We start from the raw sequence: 23421 nt of genomic DNA, 5'->3' as shown, positions 1-23421 counted from the left end.
CGCATTCAAATTCCTCCAATCTTAACTTTGATTTGCCCCAAACATGTTTCAATATACGAAATTTGAGATTTTTGTACTTCTTTCCTTAGGCAAACATTTTTGTCAACCATTTGCCTAAGCTACTTTTTAACAGACCACTGTTTTTGTCCATTGCGTTCACACTTGGACGCACCAAGCTTCGCAACGCACGTTTCTGTGCAGGCTTTCTGACTGGAGAGCCCGAATTCAGAGAACGGTGAATCGCGAGAGACAGCCAAGTTTCCATTGGCAAATCGATGCGAATGTGCAAAATTAGGGGCGTTTGCACTCCAGTGCGCACTGGACCTATTTCACCCCTCCTTCCATGTCCCTGCTTGCAAAGAGTGCCTGTCCTTTCACATGGGGTGCTTCACGAGCCGGAAAGACCCCACGCTCCCTGGCTTTGCCAAAGAAAGCGCCGATTTGGGGTATAACTGGAAGGGATGCAGGCCAGGGCAGTGGAGAACCCATCCAAATGGCCCCTGGTGCAGCCATAATAAAGGGCCAAGCTGCTTTTGAGTATCACTTTCAGCTATTCTGAAGGTTAAACGCCTGTTTAGAGCCCCCTATTGAAGGCCGAGACAGGGGTCTGCCATTGTTGAGATGCCCTCCGGCTTTGTTCGGCCGCTTTCGAGGAGCCTGTGAATTTAAAAAGCGCAGCGCGCTCCCCACACCCAGCCCCACACCCACCCCCTTTACACCCCGTCCGAATAGAGGAGGCTTCGCAGCGGTTCTCCTGTGAGCCGTGATGACATACGGGCCTGGCGGCTGGGCTCCCCCTTTCTTTCAGCGGCAGTTTAACCCGAGCGCAGAGGCGGGCCTCCACCTTCCTGATCTCTGCTTGACACCCAATTATCACATGAATGAGATGGAAAAAGCTTTAACTCGCCCTGACCTCGCCTTCCCTGCCCCCACCCGTCTCCCACCACCGAGCCAGACCCCCTTTTTTCTCCGATGCAGAAGAGGGGAGTTCAAAACGGCGACGGGGGAATCAAACAAAGCCCCGGAGCCAGAAACTCCATTGTCATCATGGCGGCCGCAGTGGCTCCGGCATCCCTGTCCATCATTCCGCCCTCGAAGTGGGACTCGCCACGGCGAGGCACGCAAGCCGCTCTTTGGGGTGCGTCTGAATGCCTCGCTGAGGAATAATTGGGCCCTCCGTGGCCGGGCGCGCTGGCCAAGCGGGTCGTCCTCGCCGGAGCTTGGTGCCGTGTGTTCGAACGGCCGTGTTCCCTCTTCCCTCTCGAGGGGAAAGAGTCGCACCCCACAGCTCACGCGATGGCCGCCCGTCTGTTTCGCAGGCACCGACGGGATGCTGAGCCACTGCAGTCGCTGCTCCCTGCCGTGCTCAAGCAAACAGACAAAAAGCCGTAGGGGGACAATTTTTCCAGTGAGTCAGGGGTGTATCCTGCATGCGGCCAGGGGCTTCTGAGCACTGGCTTCGAAAGCCGGGAGTTAGGAGACGCATTGGTTTATTGAAAGCTCAGGTGGTTTTCAGAACATTTACTGAGCGGTCCTAAACATGTCGAATTTGCAGTAAGTCCCAGAGAGTCTGGAGGGGCCCTTTAAGAAGCCCCCTCATCCCACACGCATCTTTTGTGGCCTCTAGGCACTGCTTAAAAGGCTGCGGGAGAGGCCGGCATCCCAGCTCTGACCTTGGAGTTGTGTGCCCAGGTCAGAGTCCCGGCTCCCTTCCTCCGTACCAGTTGCAAGTGGTAAGTGACGCTATGGGGTGCCTTAGTTTCTCCTCCTCGTGAGCAAGCCCATAATCAGAAGAGCCCCGCTGGAGCAGACTAGGGGTCTTTCGAGCCGGCCTTCCATACCCAGAGCACCTGGCCAGATGCTCCCAGGAAAGGTGCAAGCAGAACAGCACTCTCTTGCCCATGTTCCCCAGCAATGCTCCAGGGCAAGTAGCAGTTGATCGCTGCCCCCTCTGTGAATTTGCCGAACGCCTTTTGACATCTGAACTGGTGGTGACCATGCGCTACCTTGCAAGCCCGACATCAGCGTTCTGTCTCCTGCCGGGCGGGAGATGCACGGAGGCAGTCTTGCCCTCGTGGCCCTCCTGGGCTCGGCTAGATGCATCATACCCTCCAAGTTTGCATGGTTACAGGCCTTCAACTCAGCATCGCATAAGAAGGCTAGTTCATCTAAGGCAGCTCAGATTTTTAAAATCGGGTTGGCCCTGAAGGCATTGCTTACAGGTATGTGGGATTCAAATATGTTTAGCATGTGTTTCACTCTAATCGTGTGTAGCATTACAAGCTGGCATCCCAATCTGCAGGTAGACAGGTGGGTCAAGCCGGAAAACTGCCGTGTGGGTTCCTTAACAGCAGGCAATTGCGTCCTTTCTCGGACTCAGCCACACACGCAATCCTTATTGTAGGAGAAACGCTGGCCTGCAATACAGGATTGCCCTAAATTGCTCGAAGCTGCAGCTTAGCTCATTTGCAGTATGGGGACAATTTTGCGGGGTTGGAGGGGCACAGTGAACCCCAAAACACAAGCAAACATGGCAAAAACTGCTCAGAGCCTATGGGAATGGGGTGGTGTATAAACTTTTAAGGTAAAGAAAAATGCATATTAAGGTAAATAAGTTTGTTGCATATAGATATATCGTAGCCTGTGGTGCTTTGGATCTCAACTCTCCGTCCTCAGGCCAATTTCAAGATGGGAAAACTGTCAGCCCCGGGTGGCTTTTGGTCTGTCGGTGCAAAAAGGAAAGAGGGTCCTTGTGACGCGTGTGCAAATCAGGACACAACCCAATGCATGTTTGGAAAAACGGCCTGCAACTCCCAGGTTGCCCCCGCCAATTTCGAACAAGGAAGATTGGGGATTAGGGCTGCAAACACACGAACTGCTCCATTCTTGCTTCCATCTCCCCCCTCCCCAGCCTGTGTAATGTATACCCTGGAGCAGCTCCCCCCACTTAGCACTCTCCAGATATGTTGCAAGTAGGCTGGGGATGATGGGGGTTGTGTCCCCAATCCATCTGGAAGGTGCAGTTTAGACAGAGAAAAATAAAAGTCCCGTGGAGCATGCGGCGAGTTGTGGGACTTTTATTTTTTGCTGTCTCAGCATGCCTAGGATTGCGCCCTTCCTGTCTACTCTATGGTATGCTCAGAGCGTCTCCTCTGCCCAAGGCCCCGCCCCTGTTGCTAGGCAGCCGCGCCGGACCCGGCGGCGAACGTCAAGGTGCTTCCGGTGCGGGCAGCGCTTTTCCCTGACTCAAAATGGCGGCGCCCTTGTCGGTTCAGTTGGAGTTCGGGTAAGGGAGGCGCGGGGTTAGGGGAAAGTGGGGAGGGGGCGCGCTCTCGGGCGGCGGGGGCCTTCTTTGCTGGTCCCCGGGTGGGGGCCGAGCCGGCAGCGGGGGCCTTTGGCGGGCGGGGGGCGCCCGGCTCAGCTGGAAGCTCTTGAAAACGTGGGGGGCGCGGTTGGAGGGCTGCTGGGCCGCGGGGGCGGCGGCGGCGGCGGCGGCGGCGGCGGCTGTACTTCTGTTCGATGTCTTTTCCACTTTGCACTCCCTCCTTGTACTGACCCCACGCAGGAAAGCTTCCTCCTCAAGATATTCTCAGGTGCTTGAAAAAGCTTTATGATGCCCCCCCCCCCGAGATTCAGAAAGGACTCTTCCTGTTCCCCAAATGTAGCGGAAAATACCTTTCCAGTGCTGCGTCTGCTTCAAAATGCGTCCTTCACAAACGAGGAAAAGGCGTTTCCCTAACGTGTTTTTCAACCTTTCCCCTTCTTTCTTTGTTCTGGGACGTCAGTGTCTTCCCTTTTACTGTCTCTTTTCTTCTAAGGTGGCCTTCCTCAACCTGGGACTCTCAAGGTGAGAGTAACTATGGGAGCTGCAGCCTTGACATGTCAGAATGGCACCAGGTTGGAGAAAGGCAGATCGGGGACTTAGGGAAAGCAAAACAGCAAAGGCTAGTTGCTTGGAGGTTTTGTGTAGAGCGTTTGCAATAAAACAATTCCAGAAATATTGTTCTCTAACCTCCCTTCCTTTGCCACTTTTGTCTTACTCTACATTCTATGCTTCACGAGGCAGGGCCCAACCTCATAGTTTCTATAGCTCCATGTACAGAAACAGTGAGAGAGAATGGAGGCGTGACACCGGTAGCATTCTTCTATGTTATCTAAAGATGCAAGAGACTGGCCGAATCTTTAAGCCAGTCTTCATCAATCTGGCACTATGGAGATGTATTGGGCTGCCTTTCCCATCATTCCTCAGCCATGTCCAGGTAATTCTCACCTGCCATATCTCCATAATGCAGTGTACTAGCAGGGAGTCTGCCCCAAGTATTGGTGGCTTCCTCACCACCTGCAGTTTTAAATGCAGCAGAAGAAAGCTCTCCCCCCTCCCCTCCCCTCCCCTCCCCTCCAAAACAACTGCCTTTTGTTTCATTCTTTAAGTCCCAAGAGTCTCTTGGGAGAACTCTTGTAGGAAGTAACCTGTGCTTGGAAGGAAGGGTCATTGTTAGGGAATGGGTGATGAAGAGTTTGGTAAACAAGACAGCTGAAGCTCGCTAATGAGACAGTGTTCCTATTCGAGGATGGGCCTAGAGGAAATGGGTTGAGTTTTGGTAGTACTGAAGCAAAGTGTATGTTAGCAGTGTGACAGTGGAGAAGCTTGGTGAGCAGGCACTGTGTCTAATTCTGTGACCTCAGAAGGCCTAGTCTGTTCCTCCACAGTCCCTTTTCTTTTACAGTCAATGTTTGAAGCTGCAATAAAGAAAGGCTTTAAGCATGTGCTTAGCTGCCTTTCCATGGTACACCTATCTTTAGCAAGTTACAAGCTTTAGAGTGCGGTGAATGTGTGTTTTAATGGCTTTTGTTAGAAATTATGTCACAGAAGAACAGCTCTAGAAGGAACTTCATGTATGTGTGGAGCAGGAGCACATGTAAGAGCCTGGATCACTGTGTGGATGCGAGCATCTGTAGGTGAGAGCGAATACATGCTCTGCTGCTTGTTTTGGCCATCCCCACCACTGGTATGCGACCCTCAGAAGGTGGGCTGGGGAAGAAATGTGACCTTTGGCTGAAAAGGTTCCCAGTGAAAAAGAATGAGTTATTTAAAAGAACCAGTTTTGGGTGACTTCCATTTCTCACAACTGAAGGGGAAATAAAAATCCAGTTAGATATTAGTTATGAGACTGCTTTTTCCACGGAATAGTCAGATGTTCTCCTCCCATTAAATGTTTGTTATGAGGACATTGAAAGAAGGTCTGAAAAAGATGGTGCTGAATGTAAGCATTTCCCTAGTCCATGGAAAGCTTATGCCATGGCAACTCAGTTGGCCTTTGAGGTATGGAAGATCATGTTCATTAAAAAGTAATGGTGCACCAGCTTTTCAGTATTCTGCATTTTCAAACTCCCCTGTTTAGCTGTTGAAAATCCCTTCAGCTGGCCATTATTTTGTCTGTTGTGATGTGAGACCTGGAAATCTGAAAAAACTGCTCTCTCCATGATGCATGGTTTCAATGCACACCTGTTAGATCCAAGCCTAATGTGATAATTTGTGAAATCCTTTATATGTTCATTTTAGAACATTTATCTGCCATTTCCTGTTTTTTAAAAAAGTTCCCAAAGCAGTTCACTGCATACTACAAGTTAATGGTTGGAAAACACATGCAAATGTTTAGTAACTGTCGAAAGTGCATGATCGCTGGTGCCTTGCTATTGCAGTGGGGAGGGCATTCCAAGGGGATGGTGCTCCCACCAATAAGTCTTGCTGCCATGTTGCTGCCCAATGAGACTTTACAGGATGTGGCACGGACAGCAAGGCCTCCCTTTGACGATTACCTGAACTCTCTGAAGCTCCCTTCCCCAACCTGGTGCGTTCCAGATGTTTTGGACTTCAGCTCCCATCATCCTAGCCAGCAAAGCCTGAATAATAGTTTGGACACTTGTGACTTACCTTTTATATCATATGCATTTATTCCTATCGTACCTTTCCCCTGCCAATGAAGGTGCCTTGCATAATTCTCATCCTCTCAAACTTATCCTCATAGCAACATGTTAGAGAGTTTGAGCTGAGAGTCTCTGACTCTCCTAAAGTCACCCACTTAACTCCGTAGCTGAGTGGGGACCAGAACCGAGATCTCCTGACTTTCCAACCTTTCCATGTCCATCATGCTTTCCTGTTAGTTATTCTTAGAATACAGACCAAACTAAATTTAATGCTTTAGGGTGCAATTCTAAATGGGGTTAAGCCTGCACCTTTATTTATGTCTTTATTTTCATTTTTTTAAATGCCTTTCGAGCCACACAGCAAGTGAAACAACACTGTCACTGAAACATCCATTTAAAAGCCAGGGAGGAAAGCTGCATTTTCAAAAACCTTTTTAAAGCAGCCATATGTCTGAGTGCGGGAGGGGAAGCTCTACTGTGGAGGGGCAGGATGGGGCACTGTTCCTACAGAGAACAAGAGTGAGTGAGTGGAAAGATGCTGAGGGGCACATGAAATTCCCCCAAGGACCGCCAGTTTGCACCTCAGGTTTGCAAGATCCTTAAGATGTCTGTAATTCTCCAGTTCTTGCGGTGGAAGCCACTTCGAAAGAGAGCATTTGGTTGAAAGCATTTAGCATGTGCTCAACAAGTTTCCAGTCCATTCTGATGGAAATCTTTCTCAAACCCCCCAAAATGTACAGCTCCGCCACTAATGACCTGGCACAGCTGTCTTTGAAATGTTGTGCTAACTGAACTGAAGAGGTGAGGACACACAGGCAGCGCCAAGGATCTGACACGTAGGCCATGGGGTGAATTAACGGGGTGACTTTATTCATGAACTATGTTTGCAGGGGGGGAAATTGTGTGGGCAGGGAAGGTGTCATCCTGTACACGTTTAGACAGAAAAAAGCCCACAGCATTCAGCATGGGGATTGCGCCCTTAGATAATTGCAAGGAAATTCCTGAGGCACTTTTGTGGACAAAGCATAAGGTATTACGGTATCATGCATATAGTAGGCATGTCATGAGCGGAGCCAGGTGGAGCTGGGGGTCAGACTAGATGGCCCTGGAGGCCCCTTCTGACACGCTCTGTTCCTGTGTTTCTAATATATTGACTCTCCTGTGCTTCCCAGCAACTGTAACTGGGCTTTCAATGTCATGTATTCTTTGCTAGTTGCCAAGTTGTAACATTTTGCGTATACACCATGATAATATTGAAAATAAGTGATTTAAAATGCAATACCACAGACACACACACATATTACATTTCATGCCCTCTAGTTTAGCCTCTCCCAACCTGGTGTACTCCAGCTGTGCATTGGACTAGACGCATTGGCTGTGGATGATAGGCACCCCGCACATCTGGAGCACAGCCTTTTTGCGATTTTGCCCCACCCGTGGCAGCCAGAAGAGCCTTGTATGCTCAGTCCTCCTCTCGCCGCCCCTGCCCCCAGCCCCCAGCGCCTTTTCTTTTCTTGGAAGTGCCTAAATGAGGGCTCTATGCCTGGGCACCACAGCTGAGCGCTGCCACAGCTTAGCATGTCACAGAAAGGACCTTATCTCCCATGGCAGTATCTGCAGGAGCACAAAGTGAGTGCTTGTTTTTGCAGCCAGGAGAAAGAGGCTTTTTCCTATCACTGCTGGGGCTTGTTCTCCCGCATGAATCTCCAGATTTGTCCGACATTAATAACTGTTGCTTCAGTTTTCAGATAACAGTTTTTTTGTGCGTGTGCCTGTGTGCGAGTTGGGCAACATCAACAGAGCTATCTTTGGGAAGAGGGGCTAGGACGAAGAGCCGAGTTGCGGGAAGCCTTACAAAGGCGTCGTTGTGTGCGTCCCGAAGTACAGCCAAGACTCCTTCTTCACGTAGCTAGATTCCCCCCCCTCAAAAGGGACTGGGAGGTCCAGCTCATATTTCTCCATTCTGATTTTGATCTCCCTTTTCTGTGTCTCCTTTTAATTGCCGAGAAATTGCCCAGCAAACAGCAGTGCCTGGAAGCCCATGGTGGAAGCCTCTGGGGGGGATCGAGCCCTGGAAGCGCTTGGCCTGGCCCTTTCCCACATGCTGCCAATCCCAGACGCCCAGGCCTGTCTTCCAATGGATTCCTGGTTTGGGACTTGCTTCAAATATTCCTTCCAGCCATTCAAAAATGCCAGCGCAGCCTTCTCTGTCCTCAAGATCTGTTGGACTGCAACTCCCAGCATCCCCCAGCTGGCTGGCCGGCCGGCTGGGGGATGCTGGGAGTGGTCCTGCAGCACACCTGGCAGGGTAGCCGGTCGAGCTAAAAAGGTCTGTTCATTTGGGGCTCTCGGGAATCTGTCGCTCCCTCTTGCGTGTCCCCCCCCGCCTCTTCCTCCCTTATAAGTGATTTTAAGTGGGTTGAGGATATGGTCGCCCTCTGATGAACTGGGGCCTTTCCTGCTCGAGACGGAGTGGGGCAGCTCTCTCCACTTGCACGTGCGAGCAGGTTCGGGGGGGGGGGGCAAAGGTGGCAGCTGTTTTGTGTGCGGCTCACAAGCCCCCCATGTGCTGCAGAGCCTGCCAGGTGCATGCACCCCCCCCAAAAAAAACTGAGGTTTGCCTCAGTTTCCTCTGGTGGAGACGGCAGTGCAGGCCTGGGCAAGAAGCGCCATCCTGTCCGCTGACTCAGGCTGCATGTTCTTTGAGCCGTCTTGCTAACTGATCGCGTTGACGTGCCGTCTTCATATCCTGCCATTCCTCACAAAGAATCTAGGGTACCGAATACATTTCATAAATCCAGCATCACACACAAGCCGACTCTAAAGTTAAAAAATACATTACCAATGACAAGAAAAGGACTGAGAACCATGGAGAGGTAGGGAGCTCACCCCGCCCGAAAAGCCCTACAAATGCCATGCATTCGTACGCTTGCCGGTAGACCCAGAGGTGGCTCGGATCAATGCGCTTTCCACTTGTGCCTGAGAGACAAGCGCTTTGGGAGCAAGAGAACGTCCGCTGGAGGGGAAGGGTTGTCGCAGAATCGCCTGAGAAAATCTTTCCGTGGGAGGTGATCGGGAGAAAATAATATTTTTGCTTTTATTAGGGGCCTCCTCTGTGGTGGCCCTCCACCGGGGAAATGACCTCCCCATGAGGTCAGCTGGTGTCAACGTAACTGTTACCTTTTTGGCAAGGAGCTGATGTGTTCTTCACTCAGGCATTTGGCAACAAACAATGAGGTTTTGATCAGGTCTTGAATTTTCCCCTCACTGAACGTTTATGTTTAAATGTGTTTTTAGATACCTCTCTGTCTCATGTTCGTATCTGCATCTAAATATTTTTAAACTTGCATTTTTAAAGTGGGTTTTCTCCCTAACCCACCGAGGGAGCCTCTGCACTAGGATGTTAGAGAGATGTCATGAATGGGAAAAAATTAATATAGAAGTTCCCACCACGTCTTCTGCTAATTTGGGCACCTTTGGAAGAGCGCCTTTGCTTGGTTTTGGTATTCATGTCAGAAATGTAGATGGAGGAAAGTAGAACATGGACAGATAGAAGATCTGAGCAAAAAGGCCTTGTTTGTTTGATTTAATACACTTACTTCCTGCCTTCTGAATCTGTGAGGGGGCACAAGGCGTCTGGGAATATAAAGCAAATCCGTCAAAATGGAATCAGGAGTATGGAATCAAAGAACAGACAGCAGAGAGCCCTTCCCCAGGTCAGCCGCGTTTTCCTATAATGTCGGAATCATTACCATGAAGGGGGCTTGGCAGCGGTGTGGAAAACCTGCCTTCTCTCCTCTGCCAGGTGCCGTGCTCCCCATTAATGGGTATAACACGGAACGGTGGCTAGGAAAGGGGATCGCCGTTCTCCAAGGGCAGATGCTGCTGCGCACGGGACGCAGGCTGATCCCAGCAAGGGACGGGGGCGGGCCGAGCCTTTTCCGTCCTTGCGGCCTTGAAACGTTTCCGTGCTTCCGTGACGCGTCTTGCAGAATGGGGTTTTTGCTTTGTGTTTCAGAGGGGGAGCAGAGCTCCTGTTCGACGGGAAGAGAAAGCATCGGGTCACTTTGCCCAGCCAGCACGAACCTTGTGAGTACGCTAAAGCTTGGGCCATGTACCTGTCTCTCCCCTTGCCCCGCCCTGCCCTGCCCTAGGTTAATGGGCCCAGGTGCAAGATGAAACAAGCATGATGGGAATTGCAGTGAAACACATCCAGGAAGCTGGGAGAAGGTTATTTGCATCACCTGTTACCACCTTTCTGGCTGGAGATGCCCGGGCTTGGTCTTGGAACCTTCTGTGTGTGGAGAACCTGGTGCCTTGTCTCTTTATCAAATGTATATTCGGCCTTTTTCCCGAAAGGAACCCAAAGCAGCTGCTGCCTTCCACTGTGTCTTTGCAATAGTCCTGTGAGGTAGGCTAGGCTAGACAAGTTCTGGGCAAGCTGGTGGAGTGGCAATGCCCTGCTTGCTTTGCTCTGTAGAAGCCGGCTCAGGGCGCGACGGTAGACCAAGATGCCTATGGCGAAAGCCTCAGCCATGAGAGGCAGGAACGCCAGCATGGGCATCCTTCTGCAGACGAGCAGCACGGGTTCCACTGCGGGAGGAGCTTGCACCATTGGGAAGGTTCCTCCTTTTTGCTTCCCTGGCCCCGCAGGGCTGGCTGCACAGGGAGGAAGAGTCTGGGTGTCGGTGGGGAACAGGCCCGAAGGCCCCTTGTGAAGAACGAGGGTGGGATAGCGACCGCCCATTTCTGCAGAGGCGTGAGGGATTGCTCAGCAGTTCCCACCCGGAACCCTGGACAGCCTTTGCTGCCCGCCAGAGTCTGGATGGGCCATGGGTCTGGCTCGGCCGGCCACGGTTTCCTGCTCTCCTGTGAGCTCTCCCGCCCGAGCAACACGCTCCCCTTCCCCGACAGACCCGCCACCCCGCCCGTAGCAGCCGCGCTGACTTTCCATCCTAGCCTTTTCTGCAGGGTCATTTTGGCCGGTGACTCCAGGACTATCAGAGGCCGCACAAGGCAGAGAGGGCCGGAGACAGATTGTCTTGCCTGCTCCCGCTCCCAGCGAGGGGGTGAGGGGCAGCCCTGCTGCACAGGCCGGGGAGGGGAGGGGAGGGGAGGGGGGTGGCAGGGTCTGCGGCCCCCCCCCCCCCCCCAGAAGCAGGGCTCTCATTCTGGGCAAGCTGCTGGAATGAAGAGGAGGGCTTGTGGTGTGGATGGGAACCCACACCTGCAGGTGTGAGCAGACAGCCTGGAAGGACAGGGAAGACAGCAAGGAAGAAGGTGCCGGGGCGCAAGAGGCCGAAGGAGCTCTCTGGACGCTTCAGCGCGGCGGTGGCGGTGGCACCAGCGGAGTGCGTGGGGGAGGGGAGATAGATGGGAAGGGGAGGGGGATGCAGGAGGTCCGCAGGCCTTTAAACTGTTCAGCATTCGGTTCACACGGTTCTTCACCGGGCTGCTCCATGCCAGCTGTTCCTTTCTCCTCTCCCACCCTCCCGCCCCTCGCAGGGACTGTTTGCTGAGCCCCACTGCTCCTGTGCAAAATTGCTTTTCAAAAGAGCCACTTTCTGCTTAATTAAACAATGAGCCCCCCATACCCTCTCCACATCTGTAAAGCCCCTTCTGCGGACCCTTTATCCCACAAACTGCTCCATTCTTAACTCCTTTCACTTGTAAATCCCCAGCGCCTCTCCCCACCCCAGCAATCCTCCGGCCGGCCTTTCCGCCAACTTCCCCTTTCAAGTGAAACCGAGATGTGTGCCGACACTGCGGTGAGGGTGGCTTGAGGACAAGCCGTTTGGGTCAGTGGGCTGTGCTGGATCGCTCCTGGAAGATGGCGCGGCTCTGGGGCAGGCGGCTGCAGAGGGGCGCCCCCAGACCAGCCAGCTGCTCCAAAGCGAGCCCTCCCGGAACCGTGTCCGCACCAGCAGCAGCATTTTGGCGTCCTAAAATAATGCTTCAGATTGCAGCCAAGATCTTTTTTTTTTACGCGCCGTGTTTCCAGTTGGGTAGCAGGTGCTTTAATTACTGCTTTTCATTATATAGCGACAAATCTGGGCAGCAGGTGAGAAGAGACATTCCTCCGTTGCTCTCTCTCCATGCCTCTTTGATTGCAGAGAATATTCCTTATTCTGGGTTTGGCCTAAACAAAACAAGAGCGAAATAAAACAAAAGCGTTAAAAAGATCCTGAAATTAACCATTGCTCCTAAGGCGCAAATATCCCTAGATAAGTCAGTTTCCGAGAGGCATCTGAAAGTCATCCATCCAAATATGGAAGGCATTGTCAAGTCCTTCATCTATTGTGCTGGGGAGGTGAGCTTTTATCTTTCCAGTGTTGCAGTGTCGGTCTTAGTTATCAAAAGGGACAGCCAATTTTGCATTGTCCAGGCTTTAACTTCCCAGAAATGGGTGGATTATTTAAAAAAACCATGCACATCAGAACGTATTGAAGAGACTTTGAATGCAAGGTTTGTCTGTTTTCTCACTTCCACCCCGGGAGAGACAACTAGCGGGCTCGTTCAAAACATATGATTAAAAATAGGATTACACCTTTGTCAATTTAAACAAGCCCTTACTAATAAGGCATTGCAGCATCTAGTAAATGTAGAACTCATTTTCCTTCAATAAGACTTACCCCGTGGTCTACTGAACCTTCAGAAGTAACTTCTAAACGGCTTGGACTGAACAGGGTTTTCCAATTCCCTGTTCCATTTCTCTGTTAGACCTGAGGTATTTATTTACTGAAATCAAAGCCATAAGGTCAATTATTGATCTGATATTGGAGCCCTAGCCATTTTAATGCGCCCAGCGCCTCATTCCTTCTTTCACTTGAACAATTCCAAAACTGGCCATGGTGGAAAATCTAATCTGCATGGAAACCTGGTAGTCAGCAAATAGGCCCAGTGATAAGTGTAGAAGTTCTAGAAAGAAAGCTGCATCCTTTTTAAAAATATTCGTGGTGGAGGGAGGCATATCGGGGGGCGGGATTCTAAAATGGGGAGTTAAGTTGTGGTTGTGAGCTGCCCAGAGGTGCTGTGGCAGAACTGGGCAGCATAGACATGTTTAAAATAAATAAAATAATGAAGGAAAACAAATATTTGCCAGGGCTATATAAGGGAATCCCACATAACTCGTGAACAGGCTCAGGTGCGATATCCATCCTTGGTGTATCCACCTTCCCCCACAAGGTTAAATTTAAGGCGCTCCATCTGCCTGTGTTCGGTGCTGTCTCTTTAGCCCGTTTATACACATTTAGCATTACCATCTGCAAAAGAGTTCAGGCAGTGAGTATTCCCAAGTAAGTAATAGACTCCGAGCAGCATTGAAATTGCCAGTTGGCCAATACACTCCCTGACATACTGTTTCTAACTGGGCATCAGTTCAGACTTGGATCAGTTGATTGAATAACCACACAGTTTACCCAAAGCATTAATCAACTGCATCAAAGAATGGACACCTGGAGTTGCAAAATAAATGGTAGCAAATCATCTGTGAAAAGGATAATTCTGAATTCTGAGCAATTAGGAACGAAGCCATGAATCCTGGTGTTCCCTTTCCTACATCCTTATATGCTGGTTTCATTTACTGATAATATTTTTATTTAAAAAAAACCAGCCCCACTCCCGTGATAAATCAATAAAGCTTTCTTTAACTCGTTGGTTCTGGCTATACGCTTGTGCCGGAACCAGTGTGGCGCAGAGACTAGAAAGCAGATGCTTTGGGGTGTCACTCCCCTCGTACTCAGCTAGCCTGACCAACTTGTTGGGGTAATGGGAATTGTAGTCCCACGGCATCTGGGGATTCCCTTTCGGGGGCGGCTGGGTCTGGACAGGCATCTACTCAGCGCTCGCGTGGAGGACTGGGGGCTGCCGGGACCTGCACGAAGGAAACGTAGGACGAAAGCAGGAATTCTCCAGGGCAAGCTTCACTGGGGCTCGCCTGCAGGTCAGTGGATGATCCCCCTCGTCTGGCGGCAGGTCATTTCTGCCCCTCGTGGTTTTTGCGGAGGCCGCTGGGGTGGTGCCAGGTGCTGCCAAAGGGACTCTGCACCTGCGCTTGCGATCTTCTAGGAGGAGTGAGGAGAAAGGGCAGCGGCTAGGAATTCTCGGAGGATGGCATCGGATTAACATAATGCTCAGGTATTGTCCCCAGAAGTGGAACAGGTGCCAAAGTACGGCTCCCGGGAGGGCAGCAGGGGAGGGGTGGGCTTGGCTTTCCCCCCAGGGGTCGATCGGTATGCAGGATTGCAGTTGGACCTGGGCTCCCAGCCCCAACCTGGGCTTTTCTTTGGCCTCCCTTGCTTGTGAACATCCTGGGAGGAATGGCCCGCTCGAAGGACCGGCTCGTGCTTGGCGGGGAAGCTCCTGTCTCCCAGAGCTTCGCCTGCCCATCTTGAGAGGCCCGGGTGGGTGAGTCGGAAGAGGATGCTCTCCAGAGCTCACGCAGGCACCCATACCAGCCCTGGTCCTTCTGCTTCTGGCGGCGAGGGGCTGCTTCGGCCGGTCCGCCAGCCCCCTCTGCGGGGCTCCCAGCAGCCCTGGGTGTAGGGGAGGCTCCCTGGGTCCCCCCCCCCCGGCCCGTCTTTGGAGAACAAGCATGGAGGTTGCAGATGCCCTTCCCTGCCGTACCTCCGGGAATAAAGGACGAGGCTCGGTCCGGGGCGGGGGCACAGCTGGGGGCTTTGTCCCGACCGCGGGCCGGCGGCTGAGAATGCAGGCGGGGTGGCGCTTGGCCGGAGTTAGTGACCTCAGCAAATTGGAGCTTGGCCGTGGTCAACATGATAAATGATCTCATTCTCTCAGGCGGGAGGACGTGGCGGGGGGAGGGGGGAGGGCCGGGTCAAAGGGAAGCCCCCCCGCGGGGGGGTGTCTGAGTGGCGGCGCAGGGGCCGGCCGGCCGCGCGGTTGCTGCGCCGACGCCTTGGAGACGGGCCGGGCGGACGTCTTCATCACCCGCGTTCCGTTTTGAGGTGCCTGGCGGCCCGTTTGCGCCTTCCTTCCCAGCCTTCCCGAAGTGCCTCACCTTTCTCCGCTTCTGGCCACACGCTTCCCTGCATCCAGGCCTGGACAGCGGTTTCGGGGGTGGGGGGGCAGTCTGCCCTACCAAGCAGGGCTGCTCGAAAGCAGCCAGCGGCACCCTGCTGCGGGCTGAACCCCAGGCTGGGTTGATGGCCAGCGTCCGCCCACCGGGGAGTGCGGCTTGTGCCAGCAGGAGGTGCCCTGCGATTTTGGGCGAAGCGCATTCATTATATTGATATCCCACTTTTCAAGGAACGCGAGGCAGCTCACAGCATTCTCCTCCTCTCAGTCTTATCCCCACAACAACAACCCTGTGAGGTAGGTTGGGCTGAGAGCCCGTGGCTGGCCCAAGGTCACCCAGTTGGTGCCATGGCTGAGTGGGGACTAGAATCCCAGTTGCTTGAGTCAGCAAAATTCATTATGGGGCTGGGGTCTAACACATCACCAGAGTGAGGAAGACTGCTGTAGCTGCCCCCCACCCCTCCCACCCCGCTTAGGTTGCTTTTAGCCCCTACTGCCAGTTCTCTCTAAATGTCATTCCCTTTCAATTTGCAGGTGCAGCTCCTTCTGTATACCTGGGGTGTCCTGCATTGCCCTACCTGGGGCTGGCCCATTTTATTTTTATTTTTTCCGTTTATATCCTGCCTTTTTCCTACAAAGGGCTCAAGGCAGCTTACATCATTCTCCTCCTCCATCTTACCCCCACAACAACAACCCTGTGAGGTAGGTTGGGCTGAGAGTCTGTGACTGGCCCAAAGTCACCCAGTTGGCTCCATGGCTGAGCGGGGACTCGAACCCAGATCATCTGAGTCCCAGTCCCACGCTCTTCACCACGACACCATTTTGCTTCTTGAGTGGTAGGTCTCAGGAGATGGCTGTATGCTCGGTCGAACCATCGGCTTGCCTGGACCAGCAGCTCCGCAGGGCTCTTTCCCAGCCGGCCTCGAAGTTGGGAGGTTCCGCATTTGAAATGGATCTCTGCCACTCAGGTTCAGTGGCCTCCTGACAAACCTTCAAAATGGGGAAAACATAACTAATATATCCTACGGGGTGAGCATATAGGCTGCAATATAATTCATGCAGCCTGTTTGGAGGCACCCGAGAGCCCTGGAGAAATCTTATGTGTTTTATTCCCATTTCTGCTAGTTGCTACACGGTTTATTACCGAAGGAGCACAGGACTTTGGGAACAAAGAAATACAAACAGCTGATGCCTAGTCTAAGTACAGCAGCTCCCCATTAGGAAGTTGTCACCATCTTAAAATCCTTTAACAAAATTATTTTTCCCCCTCCCCCGTGGTGCTTCAACCTCTCCAGAAGGAAATGAACTGATGTTATCACCATCCACAGAAATTGTCTTTGGTGCTCTCAGTCAAATGGATGCTCTTAAAAAAACGCATCCTCTTCTCCCCACCCCCATAATTTTCCCAGCTCAGGCAATCCGCATCTTCCGTGTCAATCTGAACAGCAAGATAAGAGAGGCAGTGTGGTGTAGTGGTTAAAGGCATGGGAGTGGGACTCAGACGGTCTGGGTTCTAGTCCCCACTCGGCCATGGAGCCAACTGGGTGACTTTGGGCCAGGCACAGACTCTCAGCCCAACCTACCTCACAGGGTTGTTGTTGGGATTAGATGGAGGAGGAGAATGATGTAAGCTGCCTTGAGCCCTTTGTAGGAAAAAGGTGGGACATAAATCGAAAAATAAATAAATAAGGGATGGGCTTCCATAAGGAAGAGGCTAAAGGCAAGTGGCCACTTCTTGGCTATTCAGAAAATAAGCAACCAGGTAGTTTGACTGGACCACACCTGAGCAGGACGGAAGTCGCTCTGACCCCAGCCTTGGCGGGAGCGAAAGCTGCAGGGCCGGGCGGTGCCTGTTCCCGCTGGCTGGCCGTTGGGATTCTCAGCCGGCACTTGCCTTTGGCAAAGCGACGGCATGGCAGAGGTGTGATTCCCCCGGGAGGAGCGGTGTGTGAGAAGGGAGGGCGCCGTGCCTACCACTTTCCTCCCCAGCCAGGTCATCGATGGCGAACGCGTGTCCAGACCTGCGTGTGTTGTGTGTGGGAGCGCTGAGCAGAGGCACAGCGGCCGCAGGGATGCTGAATCCTCCCTCACCTGCCCTTTCTCTCCTCCCGGAGTCGCCCTCTGATGGAAGCACCGTGCCAGGGGCCCCCGGGCACACGGTGGGGTGCCTGTCTCCGCATGACACCTGTCATCTCAGGTTCCCCAACTGCCTCCTCCAAGGAAGGTTTGAGGGATGGCCACTTGGAAGAGGGACGGCTCAGCCGCAGCGCTTCCCCCGTTACAAAATTCTTGCCCCTGGGAGGTCCATCAGGCACCAACTGCGCCCTCCTCTTAGTACCAGCTTAAAGCTTTTCCTCTCTTTCCAGGGGTTTGACAGGGTCTGAGAAAACTTTTAGCAGTGGCTGGACTTCTGGATTCCTTCTGGAAAGCGTCCCTATTTAAGTCCTCTTGTTTGCACATTTAGAAATAAGTGCAAATAAAATAAAGAGCTGTGCAACCCCCCCCCCCACAAAAGTTCATGGAACGGCTGTTCCGATTGTGCCTTGAGTCTGACAAATGCTTGGCTGCTTTTGGCTGATTTCTGTTGTCATGTGGCTGGGACACCTCTTGAATGGTCATCGTCTTTTTTTAGAAATGTCTGTGAGAAATTGGGGGATAAATTTAAGTCTGGAGAAGGTGGCTGTGGGAGGGATGGTTCAGGTGGCTGCATAGGACACAGAATTCCTAGGGTGAAAGTCAGCTTAGTTGAAAGTCGTGAGCTTCTGCATTGAGAAAAGATGATGGGAACCAATGAAGCCTTACTGTGAAACATTTACGGGGGAAAACAGTGTGATTGTAACTACCTGTTCACTGGGCTGCATGAGTCCGGATTGATTGTTGAATTCCACGTGAACCCAGGAACTATGGGTTAACCACAAAACTGTCCAGAGAGAGAATCCACGAACTCCGGATTATTTTGGGTACGGGTTGCCCTTATCTGTGCACCCAGCACCATGGGTTGTTTCACCAGGTTAAGGAGACGGCTGGCGAGAACCTGGAAGGCTAACAGCCGCCCCCAAAACACGAACACTGACTGCTCGGTCATAGCACTGTAGCTTTGGAAAGAAAGGGAGGGGGTAGGCAGAAGACGAGTGAATTAAACAGTCCAGAATTTGGGCATGTCTGTGTTAGGGTCCCCTCTTTGCAGAAAGCCCTCCTGCAGCCGTGGGCCTGGTGACCTTCATGCACCTCTTCTGGCGACACATCCAGAGATTTCTGATTAAGCCAGCCAGCCAGCCAGCCCTCCCCCACCCGCCACCTTTCACCGTTTCACCATTGCAGTCTGATTGTTTTCTATCACGTACGGGTGGTTCAGCACCCCGATATCATTTGATGGATGGCGGCTTATAAATACGGAAACAAATAATGATGTTTGTGCTCAGAGCGACCTTCCAGACAGACCTTCCAGCTCTCCACCTTTGCTCCTCGGTTGGAGCCTTTATATGCCTGGGAATGGAATGGCAGGAGGAAAGCTGAATCTGCTTTTCCTCCCCCCGCCACCACGCTCATCCCCTTCTTCTTCTTCTTCTTTTAGGGGACGTCCGCCACTTGTTGGTGTGGATTAAAGAGAACCTGTTGAAAGAGAGGCCGGAATTGTTTGTGCAAGGCGATTCCGTGTAAGTCCCACGGATGCCCCGATTGCGTTCGGTTCTGGGTCCGTCCAGCCAGGCTTCTCCCGCCGTCGCCCGCCCCCACCGCACAGCTGCCGCGCCTGCACGCCGAAAATCCGTCGAGGGGCCCTCGGCAAACCCCCTCCTCCGGGAAAACGTCTTCCAGCACAGCCCTAGACACTGCATGCCGTGGGGCCTCACCCCAGGTCCCGAGGCCGAGTGCTGCAGCACGGGTCCCTCCCACAAGCCAGCGAAGCCCTGTGTGTCGCCAAGTCTTGAGGTGGAGAGTTCCCTGCGTGCGTCTTGCGGTGGCTGTCTGCACACGGCACCCCCGGTGCTCCGATTTCATCTGGCAACCCCCGGCTTCTAGTATGAGCAGAGGGAGAACCTGCCTTCTCTCCCCCCCCCTTTCTTGCAACCACACACACACACACAAAATTGGATGGACCTTTGTCTCGCTTGCACACACACGAGACTCTTTTGCCGGCAGCCTTCTGCCTCCTTTTTCCACGCAGAGGCGGCTGGCCTGCCTGCCTGACTTTATCCTGACTCATCTTGTCTCGGAACTGCTTCCTTGCAGAGCCGCCTTGGAAATGGTCTTCCCGTTCTGCTTTGCTTTTTTAAGCCCTTTCATCTTTCGGAATCCCAGAGCCCTCCTCTGCAGCAGGGCGGGGGCGGCGTGCTGAACGGCCGTCCCCGCTCTGCGTGCGCTGGAGTGCGTGCCAGGTCTCCTGGCTGCGGGAGAGGCGATCGCAGGACTCTGCCAGCGATCAAAGCCGGGGATTCCCTCTGCCTCTGATCTGAGGCTTGGAGGCAATCCGGGCCGTTTTGCAGCCATTAAGCGGGGAGAATGCGGGGCTCGGGTGAGCCAGCGTGCCTGCGCTCCGCTTGTGAGACTCGGGTGTGTTGGGATCTGGCTTTCCTTCAAGTAGGATGCTTGGGCCATCTTGCCCTGCAGCAGTCCCGCAGCCTTAACTGGAGGTGCTGGAATTCTGACCTTGGACCAGGGGCAGACGCAGCAGGGGGTTCTACCCCCGAGCTGGACCCCTCCCCCCTTTAAATCCTCTCCTGGCTGGCTCTATTCACGTAGCTGGCGCTTGCATTTGGAGCATGCATTTTTACCAAAGGAGTCAGGTTAGACGGTTCTGTCTTCTCCCCTTCCTTGCCTTCACAGCATCCCTGTGAGGTAGGCTAGGGGGAGAGGGCGGGCATTTCCTGGCGGAGGCTTGACCTGAGGACCTTCCGGGATCGATTTGGGCACTCCATCCTCTAGTCCCTCCTGTGTATTCTTCAGAGAAGCTGCCAACGGCTCAGGAGCGTCCTGGAAAGCTGCGGCCCTTTTTATATTGCTTTTATAGATGCTTTAATTCATGGTGTTTTCATAGGTTTTTAACGTGTTTTGTTTTAATATGTTGACATACTGTAAGCTGCCTAGGACGGCCTCAGCGGTTCCAGGCAGCCTATAAACGCACGCATAAATAAATATATGGAGGTCTTGCGTGGCTGAGTGACCCCTTAACGCTGGCTGGCCGTTAGACTGGAAGGAGGGGAAGCCAGTGGCAGAAGGAACTGGAGCAAGAGCTTTCCACATGGCAACATGTGTGGAACATGTGTGGAGGGCTGTATAGGCAGCATTTGTACGCTGCCAATTTCGGCACCCTTGATCTCTGCAGTCGTGTTAAAAACAGAGCTGCTAGTCCTCTTGGTTCTGAAGTCTGTGTTTGGGGTTGAGCCCCTTCGCAATCCATGAAGGGGAGCGTCCCAGCGCATGCCGTTAGGTTACAGGAAGGTAGTTTTTGGTTGAATGTTAGGAGAAAAGCCTTCGGCAGTCAGAATAATTTGGTAGTAGATGGTTGGGGCTTCAGCTCCCAGTTTTCCTGAGCACTGGCCAAGCTGTGGAGCGAAAGGCCTGAGCATCTAAAGCATTCCCTTCCGGCCACAGACCTACGGAAGTGGGTGACCTGCAGGGGTGCGTGCGTGCATGTGGGAATCAGTTCTGGATTGTGCTCAATCCCAGATGGCCTCTTCCCAGCCCCCCTGCAATCTCGTCCTCGGCCTCCTACCCGATCCCGTTAACGCCTCTCCCTTTTCTCGCAGGCGGCCTGGAATCCTGGTGCTGATCAACGACGCCGACTGGGAGCTGCTGGTTCGTCACATTCCTGCCCTTTCAGGCTTGCCCATTTTTCGTGCCGCTCTTGGCCACCCCGTTGCGAATTCTTTCACTGAAATTGGTCTCTTCCGAGCTTCGTGGAATGGGGAAATGGTGGCAAAACCGGAAGCTGGGAAGTAATGGTGGAAGGTGGCATATACCGAGCGAGCACCTTGCGGTCTTTCACCAGGGTGCTCCGTTCTGTTCCCTCACCCGTTAGTTTTCTGCTTTATTCTCCCAGCAGTCAACTAACATTCCTTGATAGAGGGACCTGCTCACTCAGTCAGGCCCCTTCTGCCTCCTTTCCCCATTCCTTCATTTCTTCGGTCCTCCTGGCCCCCACCTTTATCCCCTCTCCAAGCTGAAGACACTTCCATTGCTAATGTGGAGTTGTCTGGCCACAAAAAGACTGGGAGCCACCTGCCTGGGATGGCGTAAACTGGGGTCCTGCAACAGCTGGAGGTTGGATCCCATGACCTTCTTGGCCCCTTCCAGCTCTAATATTCTATGATTCTGTGACTGGTACTGGGGGAATGGAGCGCTCTCTCTCTCTCTCTCTCTCTCTCTCTCCCTCTGTCTCGTGTGGGACTTGGCAGAGAAATTTCCCCACACAGACTTATTTTGCTTTCTTTTCCTTCCTTCAGGGGGAACTGGATTATCAGCTCCAAGACCAAGATAATGTGGTCTTCATCTCAACACTTCACGGGGGTTAGACGACTGGAAAACCTGGAAGGGCATAAGAAGGAGTGATGCTGGACCCGCGTGTAAGCTCCCTCTTTCCCTCTGCCAGCATCCAAGATGAGTCCAGCCAGACCCAGGTCCTTCCTACCAGACTCCCTCTAATCAATCTGCCCTTCGGATGCGCGGCTCCTCCCAGCCTCTGGCTCCTGCGTCCCGGACAGGAATTGGAAGGATTTCTGTGTCTGGCCACTTGTTCTTGCTTCGGGAGATTTTTGCTGTGGAGCAGGCGACTGAGCCAGGGCTGCACCCACTGCAGCCGGGCGCCGGTGGCTGTCACTCTCTGCGTGGGCTCTCCTTGCTCTCCGGGAGGCACTGCAGGGCAGTGACCAAAGCGGGGTATTCCTTCCCCTCGGTTCCAGCCCTCGGATCCAGCCAGGGCCTTTTGCAGTCGCTTGCAGAAAGACTGCAGTCTGCCTTCCCCGCAGTTGCACACCTGCGCTTGATCTCCCAGGGGTGGATTTCAGCTGTGTGTCTGAACTGGACCCTGTTGAAAACTGGTCGGTCTAGGGGCAGCGCTTAAACAAGGACTTTGCATTTGTGACAAGAAGGAACTCTTTCGGATGCCTTTAAGATCTCTCTCTCTCTCTCTCTCTCTCTCTCTCCCTCCCTCCCTCCCTCCCTCCCGCAGGCATACATGAATTCTAGAGCTTTCATTTGTTAGAGGTATTCCCTGGTCTTCTCCTACTGTTGTGTTCTTAATTTTTACTCTTAAAATCCTACACTTTACACGTTGCTTTGCCAAGGGTTTTGCAGAACCAGAGGGATGGTGGGTGGGAAGACGACGACCTTTGGGTGAAATGGCCACACTTGCAAAGAACGGGAAACCAGTGAACTGGGAGTCCTTCAGCACGTCGCTCCCTGCTTCGGTCTCGATTCAGCACGTGTGGAAAGGGAGTCATAGAGACCCACTGTATAGGATGGCTGTGATCAGAGAAAATAAATACCGTAAAACCCGTTTGGATAAGCTGCTTTCTGAGCTGCTGGGGACCATGTTGCCACGGTGCTCCGGGGCTTCCCAGATGGCCCTTGGCCCGGTCCCTTTTCCCAACTGGCGTTTTTCCAGCTTCCACGTGATTTCCCCTGTTCTGAGAGGCCGGCATGCATTTCCTAAAGCCGAGCTGCTGGTGGTAAAATTCAGATTATACTGTCGATGGTCCACTTGGGTCTGTCACTCTGCCTTTGACCTCTCCTGCCACGGGGGTGCAATTCCAAGAGCTTCCCAGAGCCTGGGTCTGGCTCAGGCGCAGAAAGAAGGTCTCCACCCCACCGTGACTGAGATCGCAAAGGTTGGTGGGCGGTCCCATTTTTAACCCATACAATTTGCGGCAGGCCTTTGGGCGACTGAAAAGACAGTGCTTAGAACGAACAGGAAACGCTGAAGAGCCAGAGGGTTCTCCACCAGAGCAACCCCGCCTGATCCGACGAAAGGTGTGTCCCCCTCATCCTTCTGCTCCCCCAGTGGCCAAAGAGAGGCCCAAATGGGGGAAGCCCAGAAGCAGGGGCGGTTCCAGTTTTGGAGGTTCCGGCTGCGGTCGCAGAGCCAAGCCGCCCTTCCACTGAATGGGTAGAGTGGAGCGTGGCTTGCTTCTTCCACAGTTCCAGCAAACGGCAGTAGAGGGTCAGAGAACGTCCAAGAAAAGGCAGACCCTGAAGAACTGCGTAATGCGTAGCAGTGAGAACCCACTCATATCTGATTTGAACTTTGCAGGGGGCTTTTGGTTGGGAAATGAGAAGAAATGGCAAGACCCCCCAAGAACCGTGAGTAGCCACCATGAGTTCCACAGTGGGTGAAATTCGCTGGGATATAAATATAATAAATGGATTCACAAATAAGACCTGCTCACCTGGAAGAAGGGGGTATATTTAATTATTTGAACACTCTTGGGTGCGTACACCAACGGGAAGGCAAGAGGAGCG

At 52.9% G+C, this 23421-nt stretch overlaps 1 protein-coding gene across 1 annotated transcript; it reads left to right on the top strand.

Moving 5' to 3' along the window:
- Positions 1-3213: 3213 nt before the first annotated feature.
- On the top strand, positions 3214-22459 carry URM1 (ubiquitin related modifier 1). The gene is made up of 5 exons (XM_044440142.1): positions 3214-3286; positions 9947-10017; positions 18539-18620; positions 20712-20760; positions 21408-22459. The coding sequence occupies exons 1-5, from the start codon at positions 3252-3254 to the stop codon at positions 21474-21476; spliced, it is 306 nt and encodes a 101-aa protein (XP_044296077.1). The 5' UTR covers positions 3214-3251; the 3' UTR covers positions 21477-22459.
- The last annotated feature ends 962 nt before the right edge of the window (positions 22460-23421 follow it).

This window comes from Varanus komodoensis, unplaced genomic scaffold (assembly GCF_004798865.1).
Source record: "Varanus komodoensis strain SLA01 unplaced genomic scaffold, ASM479886v1 scaffold36, whole genome shotgun sequence".
NCBI lineage: Eukaryota > Metazoa > Chordata > Lepidosauria > Squamata > Varanidae > Varanus > Varanus komodoensis.
Note: the sequence above shows the minus strand (reverse complement) of the source record. Positions and strands in the feature narration are given on the sequence as shown.

Bases quoted from the DNA above. Each gene is read 5' to 3' on its own strand.
- URM1 (XM_044440142.1), top strand. From the start codon at position 3,252: ATGGCGGCGCCCTTGTCGGTTCAGTTGGAGTTCGG. The intron at 3,287-9,946 runs GTAAGGGAGGCG...TTTGTGTTTCAG, and splicing joins TCGGTTCAGTTGGAGTTCGG to AGGGGGAGCAGAGCTCCTGT. The intron at 20,761-21,407 runs GTTCGTCACATT...TCCTTCCTTCAG, and splicing joins ACGCCGACTGGGAGCTGCTG to GGGGAACTGGATTATCAGCT.